The 15,644-nt window shown below is 42.5% G+C and overlaps 1 protein-coding gene across 5 annotated transcripts in view; it reads right to left on the reverse strand.

The window, feature by feature from the left end:
• The window catches only part of ARHGEF9 (Cdc42 guanine nucleotide exchange factor 9), a 450,802-nt gene extending 442,260 nt beyond the window's left edge, over window positions 1-8,542 (reverse strand). For 4 of the 5 annotated variants that reach the window (XM_065915654.1, XM_065915656.1, XM_065915653.1 and 1 more), the window contains exon 1: window positions 8,174-8,542. In XM_065915654.1, coding sequence (XP_065771726.1) covers window positions 8,174-8,515 — 342 coding nt within the window. In that variant the 5' untranslated portion in view covers window positions 8,516-8,542. Of the gene's footprint in view, window positions 1-8,106 lie in introns of all 5 variants that reach the window. The other variant, XM_065915655.1, reaches the window with a different exon arrangement.
• Between the last annotated feature and the right edge of the window lie 7,102 nt (window positions 8,543-15,644).

The following is a 15,644-nucleotide window of genomic DNA, read 5'->3' on the forward strand; positions in this document are numbered from 1 at the left end:
CCAAAAGCCAGGAGTGACTTCAGATAGCAACTGTAAGCTAATTGAAGCTAGCTGTAAGCTTTGAGAATCAAATTAGGGGAATGGGTAGTGAACCTTCATAGACTACTTATTTCACTAATGCTGCTCTTCCCATTCATAACCCAAAATGTCGTGGTCGAGGGGGTTTCCACAAAGCACTTGGGAACTCAGGCTGTGTCTTCCTTCCTTCTTCCATTGGCCATTGCCCCCACAGCCCTCAACTGTGGCATTAACAATGGCCTTGGTAACTGAGAACAAGCTCCAAAAATAGCCAGTCCTAGGAGACAGGCCACAGACCCTGGCAGAAAATTGGAGACAGTAAAGACCCTGGGAAAGACGTGTGAGAGAGGTTCAGATAGGAATATCTTGAATATATCTATCTGAATAGATTCATTACCTCCACATTTTGCAATGATGGCAGAGCCACTAGAGAGACAGAATCAAGAACATCAGAACTCACAGAATTTTGGAGATTATTTAGCTTAGTCTAGACCATCTCTTGTGTACAAACCCAGAAGATAATCTTAGAGCCCAAGGAGTTCCACTGGGAGCATACTGGGCCTCCATGAAATACATCTTTGCTGAAAATCACAAATCTAGTCTAATAAAGTTGTATAGATGGCAAACCAAAGCCAAGAAAGGGCAAGGTACTTGTCAAAAGTAATGCCTCGAACTCAGGTCTCCTGACTCAACACCACAAGAATCAGAAATACTTCAAACGTATGTAGTATTTTAATTCTTTTTAAACTGTATATTTCCACAGATCATGCAATTTGCTCTTTCCTGTGGCAAAATAGGTATTATTTTCCCATTGTTTGACCAATGAGAACCTGAAGTTCAGAGTGTGTTAGCAGTCTGTCCAAGATGACATAACAAAGCAGCTTTAGCCACATTACATTCAGATTGACTTTGGCATATCAGCAGTGCCCAAAGTGTTAACAGCTCAGAAATAGCTCTGTGGTTCCCACCTATAACCTCCATCACTAAGTTGTATTTCTTAAATCGTCTGTCTGAGAGAAAGTACATCAATCAGCACTGAAAACATTCTAAGTTGTTCTATCCTTCCATATGCCTCTATTGCACTCCACCCAAAAATCTTCAGATACACCAAAAATGCCAAGGCATATATGCAAATTCCTCTCTTTAGGTATATGGGTCTGCACTTATTTTCAGGCTAAATTCATCCATTTCTTAATTTTTTCAGCACCTAATGTTTAAGGCCCTTAAAGAAAAAGAAAACAGAAAAATGCAATACCTTTTTACGCATGTAACTAAATAAATAGGATAATAGCTAGTTCAGGTGTGGAGCATGGGGAAGAGGAGGGGGAGAGTGAGAGAGACTGAAACTTCAGAGAAGAGTGTACATTTCCTCTGAAGTACATGCATTTTGAAGGAACGACTTTGGGAAGAGTCTATGTGACTATGTGGAAGAGGCCTTAAAGGATAAATAAAATTTAGTCATGTGGAGATGGGAGGAGTAAAGAATATGGAAAGCCTGAGGAAAAATAAAAGAGGATAAAAATTTTGGTGTGCACATGAAGAAAAGCAAGTTGTTAGATTTGGCTAACTAGAGTAGAAGAGATAGCAGTAGAGAGGCAGTTTATTGTCAGACAGAGTTAGATTTTAGGCTAAAGAGCTTGGACTATATTCTGCACTGTGGGACTGTTGACATCATCAGATTTGTTTTAAGCAGGAGAGTGATACCATCAGATTTGTTTTTAAACAAATTGTCCAGGAGAGAAATTATGACAGTTTGAGGATGAAAATAGTGAGATGGGTTGAAAGGAAAGAATTTTCAATCAGCCAAATAATGTTTTTGGAAAAACTCTGAGTTCTGCAAGATCATCACTGCATAAGACATATTACAAAATAAAGAGCTTTCACAGATCCACGAGCAAAATATGAACAAGCTACCACAGACAAATGAGCACTAATATGAAAAGAAAATTTATAGAAAAGAAATATAAATGGCTAATAAGTATATTTTTATGTGCTTAACCTCTGCAGTGGTAAGAAATATGTAAATGGCTCAAAATAATTTGTACAATGTACAGAATTTGAAAGATGACTTAATGAATGTATAGAAAGAGGGATATGTGATAAAGCAAATATAGTTAAATGTTAATGGTAGAATCTAGGTAGTGGATATATGGGTGTCCACTGTATAATCCTTTCAACTTATCTGTATGTTTGAAAATATCCATAATGAAATATTGGAGGGGAGGGGCAGAATTTTAAAGCATAGCTCTTTTGGCACAACAATTCCATTTCTAGGAATCTACCTTACAGAAATAGATGTTCACGTGTACATAATAAATAACCAAAAAAGTATCCTGGAAGGCAGCTATGCTCACCACTATACCACCAATGCACAAAGAAATATCCTGAAGCCTTATGTGTCATAGGAAAGAATTGGAAATCATTTAGCTGTCCATCAGAAGAAATATTTAAATACACTATGGTATACCCATACTATGAAATATGTAGCTGTTTTTTAAAATGATGTAGATCCATATACTGAAATGAGATGTCCAAAATATACTGTGAAATCAAAAATGCAAATTACTGACTCAGCTATAAAGTGTGATCCATTTAAATTTAAAAGCAAAACTATTAGGTTAGTATGGATGCATTTAGTTTTGGACACATATAGAAAGAAGGATTAAAAGGATACACAGAAAACTGGGAACTATATTTACCTCTGGGAGGAAAATATGGATGTAAGAAGATTTTCCTTTTTATTCTGTGTACTTTTATATAGTTTGAATTACCTGCAATATGACTGTTTATTGGGACTTCCCAGGTGGCGTGCTTGCTAAGTCACTTCAGTTGTATCCAACTCTGTGAGTCCCTGTGGATGGTAGCCTGCCAGGCTCCTCTGTCCATGGGAATCTCTAGGCACGGATCCTGGAGTGGCTTTCCACTCTCTGCTCCAGGCGCTCTTCCCAACCCAGGGAATGAACCTGCATCTCTTATATCTTCTTCATTGGCAGAAGGGTTCTTTACCACTAGCGCAACCAACAAGATAGTGACACTAGTGGTAAAAGAATTTGCCTGTCAATGCAGGAGATGCAGGAAAGGCAGGTTCTATCCTTGGGTTGGGAAGACCTCCTGGAAAAGGAAATAGCACCCCACTCTATTATTTTTGCCTGGGAAAATTCCATGGGCAGAAGAGCTTGGGTGGGTAGGGCAGACTACAGTCCATGGGACCACAAATAGTCGGGCACAACTGAGCGATTGAGCACATAGCCCTTTTAACTGTATGTTACTTATTTCCACCCCCATATTTTATTTATCTGTTTGCCATTCATTCATTTATCTATTGATTTAGCATCAATTTATTAATTATTCATTTATTTACTTAATAATCCATCTATTCATTTTTTGAAGTTTTTTTGTAAAGTTTTTTTTTTAATTTTTACAATGTTGTGTTGGTTTTTGCCATACAACAATGCAAATCAGCCATAATTATACACACACCCCCTCCCTCCCTAACCTCCCTCCCCTCCCCCCATCCCATCCATGGCTGTGTAGCGTAGAGCCCAGTTTGGCACTGTATTTTCTTATCTTTTGATGCATTTCTAAGTAAGCTGCAGAATTACTCTTATGTTTTAAAATTCAATAAAAGACAAAAGATATTATCAACATTGACTATAAAGACTTAGCAGTTAAGTCAAAAGGGACAACAAGGTTGTGTATGTTGGATTCTAGGAAAGAGAAGATGATGATGGCTCTGAGGTTCACTGTGTAAACACAAGGCAAAGAGCCCAAAATTTCCCCTCTGTAAGAAGAAATAGAAAAAAAAGGCCCAATGTGCCAGGTACTAAGGGCAGAGCAATGGTCACTGGAAATCTGAAAAATAATTGTTGATAGAGGATGGAAAAGGAAGTGGATTTGAGAAAGGAAATATCCTAAGAATTCAGCTCAATGACACTCTTTCTGACCTTCCTCTGACAAGGACAAGGAGTCCCAGTCTGCAATACACAGATTTTTTTGTAAGTCTTCAGTTCACAATGAATCCCAGTTTTATAACTTCAAATCTGGACAAAGTCTCTCTGGATTCACCCATGGGGGATACAAATCATATATCTTCCCTAGGTCGTTAGAGCTAGAAAGGACCTAAAGAATCACTGAGGCCAACCTCCCCCACTTCCATAACTAACAGTGGAAAAAGTGAGGCTCAGAGAGGGAAAGAGACTTGATTAAACTAAAGTCTCCTGACTCCTAGGCAAAAGTTCTTTCCATCTCTGTAGCAGAATTGGCTAGGCTTCTTCAATATCACCAGACCACATCAGAAACCTGGATTCACTCTTGATTCCACTGGTGGTTTCCAAAATCTTTTTTTCTGGACAGGATACACCATTAAGTCAAGTCACATGATCTGGAAGACTCTGTCTTCCTTTGCCCTTCTCCAGGTCTCCACTGTGCCCTATGTCCTTCAGCCTCAGTCAGACAGTGAGGATTACACTCAGTCCACCAGTGTCATCTTCCATCCCTCAGCAGCCAACAAGGCTGACCATCCTCACTCCAAGCAAAGGGCCAGACCACGTGCAGTTCATTGGCAGCCATCTCAAGGATGGGTCACTTCAGCCCTATGGTGTTTCTTCTCCATTGGCATTAGCAGGTACTGTCTACCATTAGACAGGGAAGCACTGCCATTCCTTGAACTTCTGAGTAGAATGAAGATTGGATAAGACATAGTTTTTTACAGGAAACTACACAATGTCACAGGTATTTGTTCACTGGCACTTTCCAGCTCAAAAACCAAGCATGGCTGCAAGCTGCTAAATTTGCCTTTTCAGGAGCAGGTTCAAACTGTCTGAGTCTAGTGTTCAAAGGCTCCATTTTCAACCCCAATTTCTATTTCCCTTTTTTGGATCATCAGTCACACTAGCCATTAGCTGCCAGTTCCTTCAAGCTAGGCTTCAACAATATGTGAACTGAGAACTTTCAGATGTACAAGCTGGATTTAGAAAATGCAGAGGAACCAGAGATCAATGCCAATATCCGCTGGATCATAGAAAAAGCCAGAGAATTCCAGAAAAACATCTACTTCTGTTTCATTGCCTATGCTAAAGCCTTTGACTATGTAGATCACAACAAACTGTGGAAAATTCTTAAAGACATAGGGATACCAGACCACCTTACCTGCCTCCTGCGAAACCTGTATGCAGGTCAAGAATAAGAAGCAACAGTTAAAACTAAACATAGAACAACAGACTGGTTCCAAATTGGGAAAGGAGTATGTCAAGGCTGTATCTTGTCACCCTGCTTGTTTAACTTATATGCAGAATACATCATGTGAAATGCTGGGCTGGATAAATCACAAGATGGAATTGAGATTGCTGGGAGAATTATCAATAACCTCAAGTATGCAGATGATACCACCCTTATGGCAGAAATTGAAGAGGAACTAAAGAGCCTCTTGATGAAAGTGAAAGAGGAGAGTGAAAAGTGACTTAAGACTCAACATTCAAAAAACTAAGATCATAGCATTTGATCCCATTATGTCATGGCAAATAGATAGGGAAACAATGGAAACAATGATAGACTATTTTCTTGGACTCCAAAAGCATGGCGTATGATGACTGCAGCCATGAAATTAAAAGATGCTTGCTCCTTGGAAGTAAAGCAATGACAAACTTAGACAGCATATTAAAAAGCAGAGACATTACTTTGCCAACAAAGGTCCGTATAGTCAAAGCTATGGTTTTTCCAGTAGTCACATACAGATGTGAGAGCTGGACAATAAAAAAGGCTGAGGACCGAAGAACTGATGCCTTCAAACTCTGGTGCTGGAGAAGACTCTTGATACTCCCTTGGACAGCAAGGAGATCAAACCAGTCAATCCTAAAGGAAATCAACTCTGAATATTCAGTGGAAGGTCTGATGCTGAAGCTGAAGCTCCAATAGTTTGGCCACCTGATGTGAAGAGCCGACTCATTGGAAAAGACCCTGATGCTGGGAAGTAGTGAAGGCAGGTGGAGAAGGGATGACAGAGGATGAGATGGTTGGATGGCATAACTGACTTGATGGACATGAGTTTGAGCAAGCTCTGGGAGATTGTGAAGGACAGGGAAGCCTGGTGTGCTACAGTCCATGGGGTTGCAAAGAGTAGCATACAACTGAGCAACTGAACAACAACAACATATCCATGAAAGCACACATGTTTTTCATGTGCCCAGGAATTTTGTCCCAGTCTCTGCTGTCTTCCTCTGTTAGTGTAAACCCTACCCAGAGTACTTCAAGGCCCACCACAAATGCCTCTTGAGAATCCACCCAAACCAGAAATTCTCCTCTAATATCAGAAAGTCTTAAAGTTTCAGGTCTCAGAAGGTTGGCTGAGCTGCCTTAACTGACCAGCCAAGATTAGAATCTAAGGTTCCCAAATTTCTAACCTAGTGTATTTTTATGGCTCCACATGATTTCTGCCTTTTCTGTACACCCCCCTCAAAGCAACATTCTGCCTTATAACATGGTCTGTGATCCTTGTACCTGCCTTTCCCACAAATGACTTGAAGCTCTCTAAGGGAAAGAGTCTATTTCATCCATTACTCTCTGCCCTCATCTCCAGTTGCTCAGTACAATGCACCACAACAGCAGATGCTCTGCATTTTTGCATAACAAGACGGAGCAACTGTCTTTGCAGTGACTAGAAAGCAATGCTGTTGTCATAGGACAATTCAAGCAACATCAAAGGAGGCCCTGAGTTCTTGCTCTTCAGAGACCTTGACTGTTGGGAAACACTACAGCTATTGAAAGTGTATCTGTTGGATGGACATTAGAGTCACACCTCAGTCAGTGAAAGAAGGGATAAGCATTTTAGTTCCTTTAGGGGTCCATCTTCAAGATGCTGTGGAGATCCAATTCTTCAACTCTTGTAAATTCAAGAGTGCAAAAAACTAAAGTTCATTTTTTTTTTTTTACAATTTTATTTTTACTGGTCAAAGGGATTTTTTTTCAGGCAATCTAGTGAAGTCCAATTCTCTGACTTTACAGAAGAGGGACTTGAAGTCCAGAGAGATGATGGGATTTCTCTAAAGTCACGACATGAATGAATGATAGACTCTCCCAATTTCTTGTACAAGCCTTTTTCAGCCTCAGCAAATGAATAGATGGTTGTCACAAACCTCGTCTTAAGAACAGAAAGAGCTTCAGCCCAGATGAGCAGAGACTCCACTATTTCCTGGCATTCCATTTTATCATTGGACATATCCAAACCTTGCTAAGTGTTAAATGGGATAATATATGTAAAGCACTTAGCAAATTGCCTGATACACAATAAAAATGCTCCTCCATCCTGTTAGAATGAGGTTCCTTTATAGTAAGCTTAATTCTGCCTCCTGGTGGTTTTCACTCTTTTGAAATCTGACCCATCCTGGGTTCTCCTTCCTAGAGACACTTAAGACAAATAATCCTTTTCCACATGACAGCTTTGAAGGCATTTGAAGAGAGCACCTCTGCTCTACTTCCCTTCCTTCAAAATGGTTCACTGCAAGACTATCCTTCACCCACTCAGATTTCATCTTTCTGCAAATAGGGGGACTAAGCTTGGCCTCATTTTCCACAAATTTCTGATATTTATAACGAGAGGTTGTCTTTCGATTTCTACCTGGAGAGTTGGGTCAACAGAAGTGCACTTACCTTGTGGCCTCAAGCCCCTTACACCACAAGCAAAGGCTGAACTGAGCACAACACTCCAAGGTGACCAAGTGTTGAAGTGTTCGGTCCTCAGGGGAGCCAGTAGCTTCACACTGCCACTGGCAGCTTCCCCAACACTGTCTTTGGCTCCTTACCTCCCCCATCTCTCTTCCTCATTTCTCCATCCCATTCCCACGGTAGAACTCAGCTACCCTACATTCCTAAATCTATAAGCTCAATTGTTGAACCATGCAAACTGTTAAGCCTTGAGTCGCGCCAGGCAGGTGCTCCTGCTCAACTACCTATCCTGGCATGCCCGAGTGGTCCCTGCAGGCTCCCCAGGTAGCCCTAGTCTAGGCCATTTTCCCCAAGCTTGTGGCAAAAGTGGGCCTTTGCCCTGGCCGGCACAAGGCACTAGTTCCGCAGAGAGCCTACAGTGGGAGTTACCTTGCAAGCACTGAGTGGTAGAAGCGCTCAGTTGGACGACTGGACCTAGGGGTGGGTGGGTCCTCACCAAGGTTGCGCTCCTTCCGCCACGGTCAAGCCCGGAGTAGAGCGGCAGGCTGGATGGAGGGTCCCCGTCCCTCGTAGCCAGAAGTTGGATTGACCCACTGATGAGCGGCAGGGCTAGGGGACCGGCGGAGGATAGCACAGAGGCAGCTCCGGAAGGGGCGCCGCTGCGGAGGGAGCGCTGCTGGTCGCCGCCGAGGCAGCCCAAAAGAGAACCAGCCACCGGTTGCTGTGATCGCCCCTGGCCCCCAGCTGCGCCTCGCCTGTAGGCTGCAGTCGCCCTCAGCAGGTTACCGGCACGCCCGAGAGCTCTGCGGAGCCAGCTAGGGGTCAAGGAGGTTTGCATTCAACTGAGCCTCTCCTGGCGCTGCAGCTCGTCAGCTACTGGGCGTCAGGGCGGCGGGTTCCTCGGGTCACACAATTGGCGGAAGATGGAGCCTTAGAGGCTAGTAAAGTGAGTGGGAGTGGTAGGGAGGGGCCCCAACCCTGAAGTACAGATCAGAACTCTGCTGCCTGCACGGAGAAGGCTGGCTGAAGTCCAACACACACTCCCTCCCAGGGGCGGACTTGGGCGGCCTAGATACTCCAGCGGGTGGAGGCAGAGCGTCAAATTCACTGCTTGTTAATGCCACCCACCTCCCCGCCCTGCCGTGTGCTTGGGTCGTGAAGACTGACTTGGTCCACCAATACCTGACGTAACACAAACATTTCATTAGCCAAATGGCTGACCTCTCTGGAGCCAAAGGCTGGGAGGGCAGAATAAGGAGGGATCTTCCCCGTTCCAGGCCTCTCTGAGAGGCAGCCGGAGAGCCCTACGGAGCACCACACCCTGGCCCGGAGTCCCCATCTCATGCCCCCGGGAGGCCCGGCGATTTGTGAGGAAAGGGGAGGGTGGGGTGGAATGGCGCGACGGACTGTCGACAACGTTTTCCTGGATCCATTCAATCTGCTACTCGAAGTTTCCTGGCAATTACAACATCCCCAGGAGGGCAGATTCCCCGCCTGTTAATCACGGTGTGCATTTTTAAACCACCTCCCCCCATCTTTTTGAAAATGTAACTGGCCTGCTTCCAGCCTACAAGCTTGGGATGGTTGGGAAAAGACACAGCTCCACAGCTCAAGTGCGGTGGGCAGGAGGACTTGAAAGTTTCTTCCCTTCAGCTCTCACCAGATGTGTACTAGAACACGAAGGAGCATTGCCTCTTAGATATCCCACTTCCTGGCTGAGGAAACCTACGTTTGAGCCCTTGCTAGGTGGAAGGAACTGACTTCAGAATTTTTCCGGAGGGCTTGGTGAACACACCTCTGTTTTTAAACAGAGAAGTTAAGCTAATCAACCTAGAAATTATACTAATGAATCTGTATAACATGCTGTGAATGCGGGGAGGAGGGTGGACTCACATGAATCACTTCAGCACTCTAAAAACATCAGTGTTCAATGGAGGGAATTGTGTGAGGCAGCACTCCTCTGGAAAAGATTTTCTTGAAATTCTGCCAGTAGGTTGAAAAGCAACCATCCTTGACAAATGCATGTACTGAAAAAGTTTATCCTATAACAATGCCACGGAGATGTGAAATGGGACCTGACTTTCAGGATAGACGGTCAACTCCATACAAAAGCCAGATCTAGGGCTTCTCTTACATTACACTCCTCCTAGCTCTCACTTTCTCCTTTTGCTCCTAGTCTTCCTTCCAGGGTGTGTAGTATCTGATAGGAGTCTGAGAAGACTTCACCACCTCCAAATGGAGAGGAAACCCATGAGCTAAGCATTCACATCTTTAGACCTTCAATGGTGGTGGTTTAGTCGCTAAGTTGTGTCTTACTCTTGCAACCCCATGGACTGTAGCCCGTCAGGCTCAAAAGAGTCCATGGGGATTCTCCAGGCAAGAATACTGGAGTGGATTGCCATTTCCTTCTCCAGGGGATCTTTCCAACCAAGGAATCGAACCTGGGTCTCCTGCATTGCAGGCAAATTCTTTATCAACTAATCTATGAGGGAAGCCCTGCAGTTCAGTTCAGTCGCTCAGTCGTGTCCAACTCTTTGCGACCCCAGGACTCCCTGTCCATCACCAACTCCCAGAGCTTACTCAAACTCAAGTCCATCAAGTCGGTGATGCCATGCAGCCATGTCATCCTCTGTCGTCCCCTTCTCCTCCTGCCCTGATGCTCCTCCCAGCATCAGAGCTTTTCCAATGAGTCAACACTTCGCATGAGGTGGCCAAAGTATTGGAGTTTCAGCTTCAACATCAGTCCTTCCAATGAACACCCAAGACTGATCTCATTTAGGATGGACTGGTTGGATCTCCTTGCAGGCCAAGGGACTCTCAAGAATCTTCTCCAACACCACAGTTGAAAAGCATCAATTTTTTGGCGCTCAGCTTTCTTCACAGTCCAACTCTCACATCCATACATGACCACTGGAAAACCCATAGCCTTGACTAAATGGACCTGTGTTGGCAAAGTATTGTCTCTGCTTTTTAATATGCTATCTAGGTTGGTCATCACTTTCCTTCCAAGGAGTAAGCGTCTTTTAATTTCATGACTGCAATCACCATCGCAGTGATTTTGGAGCCCCCAAAAATAAAGACTGATACTACTTCCAATGTTTCCCCATCTATTTGCCATGAAGTGATGGGACCGGGTGCCATGATCTTAGCTTTCTCAATGTTGAGCTTTAAGCCAGCTTTTTCACTCTTCTCTTTCACTTTCATCAAGAGGCTTTTTAGTTCCTCTTCACCCTCTGCCATAAGGGTGATGTCATCTGCATATTTGAGGTTATTGATATTTCTCCTAACAATCTTGATTCCACCTTGTGCTTCTTCTAGCCCAGTGTTTCTCATGATGTATTCTGCATATAAGTTAAAAAAGCAGGGTGACAATATACAGCCTTGATATACTCCTTTTCCTATTTGGAACCAGTCTATTGTTCCATGTCCAGTTCAAACTATTGCTTCCTGACCTGCATGCAGGTTTCTCAAAAGGTGGCTCAGGTGGTTTGGTATTCCCATCACTTTCAGAATTTTCCACAGTTCATTGTGATCCACACAGTCAAAGGCTTTGGCATAGTCAATAAAGCAGAAATAGATGTTTTTCTGGAACTCTCTTGCTTTTTCGATGATCCAGTGGATGTTTGCAATTTGAGGTCTGGTTCCTCTGCCTTTTCTAAAACTAGCTTGAACATCTGGAAATTCACAGGTCACGTATTGCTGAAGCCTGGCTTGGAGAATTTTGAGTATTACTTTACTAGTGTGTGAGATGAGTGCAATTGTGTGGTAGTTTGAGCTTTCTTTGGCATTGCCTTTCTTTGGGATTAGAAGGAAAACTGACCTTTTCCAGTCCTGTGGCCACTGCTGAGTTTTCCAAATTTGCTGGCATATTGAGTGCAGCACTTTCACAGGATCATCTTTCAGGATTTGAAATAGCTCAATTGGAATTCCATCATCTCCACTAGCTTTGTTCATAGTGATGCTTTCTAAGGCCCACCTGACTTCACACTCCAAGATGTCTGGCTCTAGGTGAGTGATCACATCATCGTGATTATCTGAGTCATGAAGACCTTTTTCGTACAGTTCTTCTGTGTATTTTTGCCACCTCTTTTTAATATCTTCTGCTTCTGTTAGGTCCATACCATTTCTGTCCTTTATAGAACCCATTTTTGCATGAAATGTCCCCTTGGTATCTCTAATTTTCTTGAAGAGATCTCTAGTCTTTCCCATTCTGTTATTTTCCTCTATTTCTTTGCATTGATCACTGAGGAAGGCTTTCTTATCTCTCCTTGCTATTCTTTGGAACTCTGCATTCAAATGGGAAAATCTTTCCTTTTCTCCTTTGCTTTTCACTTCTTTTCTTTTCACAGCTATTTGTAAGGTCTCAGACAATCATTTTACCCTTTTGCACTTTTTTTCCATGGGGATGGTCTTGATCCCTGTCTCCTGTACACTGTCATGAACTTCCATCCATAGTTCATCAGTCACTCTGTCTATCAGATCTAGTTCCTTAAATCTATTTCTTACTTTCACTGTATAGTCATAAGGGATTTAATTTAGGTCATATCTGAAAGGTCTAGTGGTTTTCCCTACTTTCTTCAATATAAGTCTGAATTTGGCAATGAGTTCATGATCTGAGCCACAGTCAGCTCCCGGTCTTGTTTTTGCTGACTGTATAGAGCTTCTCCATCTTTGACCGCAAAGAATATAACCAACTGATTTTGGTGTTTCCCTTCTGGAGATGTCCATGTGTAGAGTCTTCTGTTCTGTTGTTGGAAGAGGTTATTTGCTATGACCAATGTGTTCTCTTGGCAAAACTCTATGAGCCTTTGCCCTGCTTCATTCTGTACTCCAAAGTCAAATTTGCCTGTTACTCCAGGTGTTTCTTGACCCTACTTTTGCATTCCAGTCCCCTATAATGAAAAGGACGTCTTTTTTGGGTGTTATTTCTAAAAGATCTTGTAGGTCTTCATAGAACCTTTCAACTTCAGCTTCTTCAGTGTTACTGGTTGGGGCATAGGCTTGGATTACTGTGATATTGAATGGCTTGCCTTGGAAATGAACAGAGATCATTCTGTCATTTGTAAGATTGCATCCAAATACTGCATTTTGGACTCTTTTGTTGACCATGATGGCTACTCCATTTCTTCTAAGGGATTCCTGCCCACAGTAGTAGATAAAATGGTCATCTGAGTTAAATTCACCCATTACAGTCCATTTTAGTTCGCTGATTCCTAGAATGTTGACATTCACTCTGGCCATCTCTTCTGCAAGGTCCATTGCAGCCGGTGTGCAAGGTAAGGAGCAGGGGCTGTGCTTTGCTGGAGCAGCCGTGGAGAGATACTCCATGTCCAAAGTAAGAGAAATCCAAGTAAGACAATAAGTGTTGCAAGAGGTCATCAAAAGGCAGGCACACTGAAACCATAATCACAGAAAATTAGCCAAACTGATCACATGGACCACAGTCTTGTCTAACTCAATGAAGTTAAGCCACGCCATGTGGGACCACCCAAGATGGATGGGTCATGGTGGAGAGGTCTGACAGAATGTGGTCCACTGGAGAAGGGAATGGCAAACCACTTCAGTATTCTTGCCTTGAGAATCCCACGAATAGTATGAAAAGGCAAAATGATAGGATACTGAAAGAGGAACTCCCCAGGTCAGTAGGTGTCCAATATGCTGCTGGAGATCAGTGGAGAAATAACTCCAGAAAGAATGAAGGGATGAAAAAAACAAATAAATAAATAAAAATAATATTTTTTTAAAAAAGGAATGAAGGGATGGAGCCAAAGCAAAAACAATACCCATTTGTGGATGTGACTGGTAATAGAAGCAAGGTCCGATGCTGTAAAGAGCAATATTGCATAGGAACCTGGAATGTTAGGTCCATGAATCAAGGAAAATTGGAAGTGATCAAAGAGGAGGGAAGCCCTTAGACCTTCAATATTCTTCATCTATTAAATGACCCTAATAAAAGGACCTTCTTCCCAGTATTTCAGAAAGGATTCAATGGGTTGATCTATCCCTGGCCCATAATCAGAGCTCTGTATTTCTCTTCCTTTCCCAAGATGAAAGAAAGATAGTGATTCCAAGATTGCCTTTTATTCTCATTGTTGTACATGGCCCATTGCCCTTGATGAAGGCAGAACCAGATCACCAATGGATGACCATACTCTGAGGGAAAGGTCCTAGCTTTCTGCTTTAAGAACAAGCCCCTTCGTGCTTTTCACAAGGCCTGGCTTTTTTTGTTTGTTTGTTTTGTTTTAGTTTTCCCTGTGCCTTGTAGGATCTTAGTTCCTTGATCAGGGATTGAACTTATGCCCCTTACAGTGGAAGCATGGAGTCTTAAACATTGGACTGCCAGAAGAGTCCCTACAGGCCTGTCTTGATGAGCTCAAATCAGAGACTTCAAAACAAAGGCCAACTCTTTCTACATACTATGTGTAGGTCCCTGAGAATATCCCCTGGAGAAGGGAATGGCAACCCACTTCAGTATTCTTGCCTGGAAAATTCCATGGACAGAGGAGCCTAGCGACCCTAGTCCATGGGCTCACAAAGAGTCAGACACGACTGAGCAACAAAGCTGCAGGCACACTTTTGAAAATAGGTAAGAATACATATTTTGATTGCCATAATTCTTCTTCTTCATGCTCACTGTGATAATAACAATAATAATGTCTGTGCTGGGTAACAGTTGGTGATAACAATTATTATCTGCAATTGGTGATAACAAGAGAAAACTCCTTTCCCCAGCCCTTATATTTCATCCTGCCATCTTCCTCTTAGATCCATACTTGTATTTTATGCCTTCTATCAACTTTAAAATGTATGCCTTTTGTGGTAGACTGAATAATTACTTCACACAAATATCTATATCCTAATCCCTGAGACTTATAAAATGTTACCTTACATAACAAAAGCAACTTTGCAGTTGTAATTAAGTTAAAGCTCTTGAAATGGGGAGACTATCCTGGATTACCCAGTTGGGCCCTAAGTGCAAATGCCTGTATCCTTATAAGAAGGAGACAGAGGGAGAAATATACACACATAGAATAAAGGGATATGAAGATGGAGCAGAGTGAGTTTTAAAGCTGCAGACCTTGAGGATTGTACTGATGAAGTCACAAGCAAAGAAATCCCAACTGCCACCAGAAGCTGGAAGAGACAAGGAAATTTTTCTCCTCCAGAGCCTTTAGAAGAAACAGCCCTGTCAACACCTTGATTTTTGCCCCATAAAACTAATTTTAGGCTTTTGATCTCCAAGACAGTAAGAGAATAAATTTAAGTCACTAACTTTGTGGTAATTTGTTGCAGTAGCCAAAGAAAATGAACACACTTTTATAATCATATTTAATTCTATCTCGTCTAGTTTGTTGTCTGTGTCCTTGCTACAACTCCCTACCATATTTTAAGCTACAATGCACAGCAAAGGGCATTCCACAAATTTCTACTTACTGGACAATTAACTAACCTGATGAATGAATGAACTGATGTCACTCATCAGTGAAGTGGTCAGAGTAGGGAAAGAGTGCCTAGCTCATCGTAACCCACGTCTATTGCTTATATACCTTAATGGTGTGCTGAGTTCAGTTGCTATATTTTTTCTTAAACAAAGAACAATATATTATGTAATTTCTAAATATCCTACAAGATGTTAATTAGTCAGTATGGTATGCTGAAGTAGTTATGTAAGGGCTTCAGTTTTAAATCCCAGCTCTGCTATCAGTTCACTTGTGACCTTGGGTAGGTAATACTCCGACTCAGAGCCTCTGTTTCCCCATCTGTAACATAAGGAAGTTTCTAGACTATCTGGAAGATCCTTTCCAACGTTGTTCAATAGTTCTTGGAATTACACCACTGTTCTGTGACTGTCTGCATCCCCTTTATTTTTACACTTTGGTGGGGAGGCACTAAATCAGTGATGGTGAGGTTGTAAGCAGTAATAAAATCAAGAAATGATGGTACTGGAAGGAAATCATCAAAGCTTT

Source organism: Muntiacus reevesi, chromosome X (genome assembly GCF_963930625.1).
Source record: "Muntiacus reevesi chromosome X, mMunRee1.1, whole genome shotgun sequence".
Taxonomy (NCBI): Eukaryota; Metazoa; Chordata; class Mammalia; order Artiodactyla; family Cervidae; genus Muntiacus; species Muntiacus reevesi.